The 5,553-nt window shown below is 55.4% G+C and overlaps 1 protein-coding gene across 1 annotated transcript; it reads right to left on the reverse strand.

Moving 5' to 3' along the window:
- Positions 1 to 930: 930 nt before the first annotated feature.
- On the reverse strand, positions 931 to 5,553 carry LOC107277714 (putative cyclin-dependent kinase F-2). The gene is made up of 2 exons (XM_066306055.1): positions 5,424 to 5,553; positions 931 to 1,913 (listed from the first exon to the last, which is right to left on the reverse strand). Exons 1-2 carry the CDS (start codon positions 5,551 to 5,553, stop codon positions 931 to 933), a joined length of 1,113 nt encoding a protein of 370 aa, XP_066162152.1.

A 5,553-nucleotide genomic window follows, 5' to 3' on the forward strand; every position in this document is an offset into this window, starting at 1 on the left:
AACTCACAAAATCCACATGATAGAAAATCTGAAGCTGAGGGGATCAGGCCGTCGCGGTGTGAGATTTGAACAAAAAAGAGAGAAGAAAAAACCTGAAGTGCCTCAACTCAAGCGCGCTCGCCTTCGAAGGCACACTCGCGGTGCCTTCCCCGGCGCCGTCCGCGGCCGCTCGCGGTGCACAGCCCACCTCCCTGTGCCCCCCCTCCCCCCCCCCGCCTCCCCTTCCACCTCCTGCCTTGGAAGAATCTCCGGCACCTTCCGCTCGCAGGACTCCGCCTCCCCCTGCTCGAGAAAAACACAAATGCTATCTACTCGAGAAGCAGAAGCGCTTTCTAGATGAGTCACGGGTGCGGGCGGATTTTTCCAGAGCTATTTGTGGGCTGTGGGCTGTAGGCTGTGGGCTGTGGGCTGCGGACTTTGGGCTTATTAGCAAGGGAAAGATGATGGCGCGCACAAAATCAAGACACATAATCGACGGTCGATGCGATCGACTGATGGATTAAAATTTGAATTTGGATCTCTAAACTGGGTCTCTAATCGGGCTCTCCAACTTGAAGTACGTCCATCAGCAAACTAATCAGACGAACATGCCACGCGAGAAGGCATTCAACCTGATCAAGCCCCGCGTGCATGTACTTACGGAACGTGAACGCTTGGACATTATCGCGCGCGGCTGATCGTTGTTATTTCCTCGTAAAAAACTTTGAAAGTGAGACAACCTTGAATGCGATAATTTCATGTTCAACTAATGCCAATATTTGTAGGCAATACGATTAATTTCTTTGCTTGTCAATAATACATGTACATACATACACACACAAGCGTACAACAAACAAAAGGTGTTACAATGCAGCTCTGAACCCTCATCGTTCATGTCCGTGCAACGAAGTATTGCACTCATGCTAGCCCTAGCTTTGTCTCTCCTACCAACTACCGGCGATGTCGCAGGCTGGCACTGTCGGCCTCCTTGAACCACCGGTGCCGGAGTGCTTGCGCCACCGTCATCCTCTTCTCCGGGTTGCACGTCAGAAGTCCACTCAACACCTCGAACCCAGCCTCCGACAATGGCGGCCGGCGGAGCATCCTGGCGTCGGCCGGAGATGGGAAGAAGCCACGAAGAAAGCTGTCCGGCCCGCATCCTCCCAGCAGCCGCTGCCCCTTGTAGCCTCGCCACCGCTTGATGTCGTTCACGCCGAGGACGTCGACGATCTCGCCGAGCTGCTCCCTGTCCGAGCTCCCGCGGAACAGCGGCTTCCGGGCGAGGAGCTCCGCCATGATGCAGCCGAGCGACCACGCGTCGACGCGCTCGTCGTAGTCCGTCGACCCGAGGAGGATCTCCGGCGCGCAGTACCACCGCGTGCCGATCGGGTTGGAGTAGGGCGGCGGTGAGGCGGTGCTCTGCGACAGGCCGAGGTCGCAGATCTTGAGGTTGCCGCGCGCGTCGACGAGGACGTTGTCCGGCTTGAGGTCCCGGTGCATGAGGCCGGCGTCGTGCATCCTCTTGGCGCCGGAGAGCAGCTGCCGCATGGCGACGCGGACCTCGAGCTCCGACCGCCGCGTCCTCCCGCCCCGCTCGCGCCTCAAGACTTGACGCAGCGTCGGCCCCACGAACTCCATGACGAGGACGGCCTCGCCATCGTCGCATCGGCCGTGCGCGCGAGGCTGCACGATGTAGGGGTGGCCCCTGCACACCTCCATGGCGGCGACCTCGCGGTCGAAGTCGGAGCGGTCGACGAGCTCCCCGCAGTCGTCTCGGTACGAGCGGATGCACTTCATGGCGACGATCTCGCCGGAGCGGCAGTCGCGCGCGCGGTAGACGACGCCGCATCCTCCCGAGGCGAGCTCGTCGAGCTTGACGAAGCGGCTTGTGGAGATTATGGATATCCCATATCTACACGGCGATGGTATTTGGGCTGAATACAGGATACCAAATATAGATAGAATATCTTATTTGTGTCTCGGGTTTGTTTCTCAACTTGTACATCAAGGAAATACCTTGAGACTTAGTCGGCTACGACTGTATTTTATCTGTATCTGCCTATTCCGTTAGGGATATAGATTATCTTTTGTAACACGGACTCCTTCCCATATATAGGGGGGTCCGGGTGCCTCTAGGGGCAGAGGTTGATTTTCTCCAAATCATATAATCAATAAGACACTCGGCGGATTCATCCCCGGACAGGAATAGGGTATTACTTCTTCAATAAGAAGGCCTGAACCTGTATAAATCCTTTGTCTCCAAACCCATACACTTTTCCAGCTTGATAGCCACCCCCTTTTATTATTGCCGAAATCTAGTTTCGACAGTTGGCGCGCCAGGTAGGGGTAGCGTCAAGCTTTTCGCCGATCAGTGCAATGGGTTTCGTCTCCGGCATCGACGACCTCGTCTTCCCATCCGGGCAGACGTTTCGGTTCGGCAGCCTCGACTTCGTCACCAACAACTTCGGCAAGATCTCTCTCCTTGACTCGGAGTCAAACCAGCCGGGAGAGAACCGGATTTCAGTCCCGTTTGGACTCCCAAACACGGCTGAAAGTTACTTCAAGACCATCTCAACCGAGTCGGCTTCAAACCACTCGGGCGAGATCGCATCTTCTCCAACGTCACCAGATCAAGATGATGGGGCTTACCCACCGATCCTGATGAGGCTCCCCGACGATTTGGCGGCCATCTCCATCACGACAGCGTCTCTATCCCGTAGGCCTAGGCGGAAGTCGGCTTCAACACCGATTTCGCCTAGCTTCAGGGAAGTCGGCGTCATCCTCCAACCACTCGGCACGGTTTCGACGGATCAGCTGGATGGCTACTACAGCTCTCCCACCGTCGACTCGCGCCCCACCGACACCGTGGAGTATGACGAGTTTAGCTCTCGCTACAACGACCCGGATCTCGACGACTTCGACGGAAGCCTAGATGACAACTACACCCCTCTCTACTTCGGCGTCTTCATGGCCGAAAACGAGACGGAGGAGCAACGCCAAGCCCGGGAGACCGAAGCACGTCGCGAAACTGAGCGTCGCCGACTGGAGGAGGAGCATCAAGCACAAGGACAAGAACGACTACGGCGTGAGCAGCAGGAGCGTGAGCGGACAGTGAAGGAGGCTGAGGATCGACGGCAGCGAGCTTTGGAAGCAGGGCGCCGAGCGCGTGATCTCATCGGCCAACAAGATGTTGAAGGGACACCGGTTTTCCGCACCCCTCAGCAGAACACGGTTGCCGCGATCACTCTCCTCGACACCGTCCTCAAGGAAAACGAGCTCAATCAATCTAATCACGTCGTCAACATCTTGAACCAGACGAAGACCATGATTGCGGCTTCAGTCCCAGTTAACTCTGAAAGCATCCACACGCCGACTGGCAGCCGGGTCCCACACTTCCGATCTCATGATTACCGTCATCCAAGCCTCAGCATCACCGGCGCAGGATCCAATCGCAGGAGCAGGGGTCACGACGAGCGGTCCGTTCACTCACCTCCCGACCATCATAGGGAGCGCCGAGTGGAACGGCCTCACTCACCACCTCATCGCCGCCCCGTCGATCTTCGCGACACAATCATACAGCGCCGAGCAGCTCGAGGCCATCATCATTCGCCAGACCGCCACGACGACGACCTTGACGGAGTACCAGCCTTCACTGACGACCTGCGTCGAGTGGATTGGCCAGCCGGCTTCAAGCCGACTGGAATAGAGAAGTATGACGGTACCACTAACCCAGAATCGTGGCTTACCGTCTACGGTCTCGCAATCCGCGCAGCAGGAGGAGACAGCAAAGCCATGGCGAACTATTTACCAGTGGCTTTAGCGGATTCCGCCCGATCTTGGCTCCATGGATTGACCCGTGGTACAATTGGATCTTGGGCTGAATTACGCGACCACTTCATCGCCAACTTTCAAGGCACCTTCGAGCGTCCCGGCACACAATACGACCTCTACAACGTTATTCAGAAATCCGGAGAATCCCTTCGAGATTACATCCGACGATTTTCCGAACAACGTAACAAGATCTCCGACATCACCGACGACGTTATCATCGCCGCATTCACCAAAGGGATTCGCCACGAAGAATTGGTCGGCAAGTTCGGGCGTAAGCCTCCCAAGACAGTCAAGCTTATGTTCGAAAAAGCCAACGAGTATGCCAAGGCCGAAGACGCCGTCACCGCATCAAAGCAGTCAGGTCCCAGTTGGAAGCCAAACAAGGGTACGCCGGCTAAGGGAGGAGGTGGAAGTAACAATCATAAGGACCGCAAGCGTAAGCCTGAGGAACTTGTTGCAACCGCCACTCACTCTTCTCGACAGCGTTCGCGCGTCAACACGTTCGACAAGATCATGAACTCCCAATGCCCGCACCATCCTAACTCCAACCACGTGGCCAAAGATTGTTTCGTCTACAAGCAGTTTGCGGAGCAATACACCAAGACTACACGGAAGAACTCCGACGAAGAACAAAGTACGTCGAGGAAGAAGGATGACGGCGACACCCCGGCAGGATTTCAAGACCACCGTAAGGAGCTCAACCATATCTTTGGCGGTCCCCTGGCTTATGAGTCTAAAAGGAAGCAAAAGTTGACTGAACGGGAGATCAACGCTGTTCAGCCCGACACGCCCCATTATCTTCGATGGTCAGAAATTGCAATCAAGTTTGACCGCTCGGATCATCCTGACCGAGTGGTCCACCCGGGGCGGTACCCCCTGGTACTAGACCCAGTGGTCCGTAACGTCAAGCTTCGCAGAACCCTCATCGACGGCGGCAGTGCACTCAATATCCTCTTCGCCAAGACCTTGGATGATATGCAGATTCCTCGCTCCGAGCTAAAACCAAGCAATGCGCCTTTTCACGGAGTAATTCCAGGATTATCCGCAACTCCACTCGGCCAGATCACCCTCCCGGTCACTTTTGGCACTCGGGAAAACTTCCGCACAGAGAATATCAGCTTTGAAGTCGCCGATTTCGAGACAGCATACCATGCCATACTCGGACGCCCGGCGTTAGCCAAGTTTATGGTACATCGGAGGAAGACAAGAGTACTCGGGAAGAGCAGGCTCAGGATTCTGAACATAAAACCAGTTCGCATGCCACCCTTTGTTTGAAGTCTTGAAAGGCATTGAGAAGTACTTCTGGCTCAGAGTCCCCCTCAGCTGGAATCCGGCCCCGCCGACTACACATGGCTTACTCTTGTTTGGTTGGGGTTTGAGAAAGAAGATTCGGCGAAACAGAGCAAAGTGGGGTTTAATTCCCAAGAAGGCTTCACAAACATGGATGAAATTGGCGATGTGGACTATGGAATTTGGATTTAGGTGATGCAAGCTGATTCCATAGAAGCTTAATATCCCGCGGAAAAATTTTGAGGTCGGAAGAGCGAAGCCGCCATAGAAGAAATGGGAAAAGACTACAACCTCGTGTGTATCGGGGGACGGAAAAGCCTCACCGCACGCTGGCCGCCACCCGATGATCTCCTTGGCAGGAAGAACGCCGTGCGCCACCATCTCCTTCAGGTTCTCCTCCGTCACGTTGGATGGTGCCCATTGGCCTTCAAAGCTTTCTTTCTCTTCCGCCAT

This window comes from Oryza sativa, chromosome 12 (genome assembly GCF_034140825.1).
Source record: "Oryza sativa Japonica Group chromosome 12, ASM3414082v1".
NCBI classification, from domain to species: domain Eukaryota; kingdom Viridiplantae; phylum Streptophyta; class Magnoliopsida; order Poales; family Poaceae; genus Oryza; species Oryza sativa.

Excerpts from the sequence above, each read along its gene's own strand:
- LOC107277714 (XM_066306055.1), bottom strand. The coding sequence starts at position 5,553 with ATGGCGGAAGAGAAAGAAAGCTTTGAAGGCCAATGGGCACCATCCAAC. Across the intron at positions 1,914-5,423 it reads CGGGTGGCGGCCAGCGTGCG|CCCAAATACCATCGCCGTGT; the intron begins GTGAGGCTTTTC and ends TCCTGTATTCAG.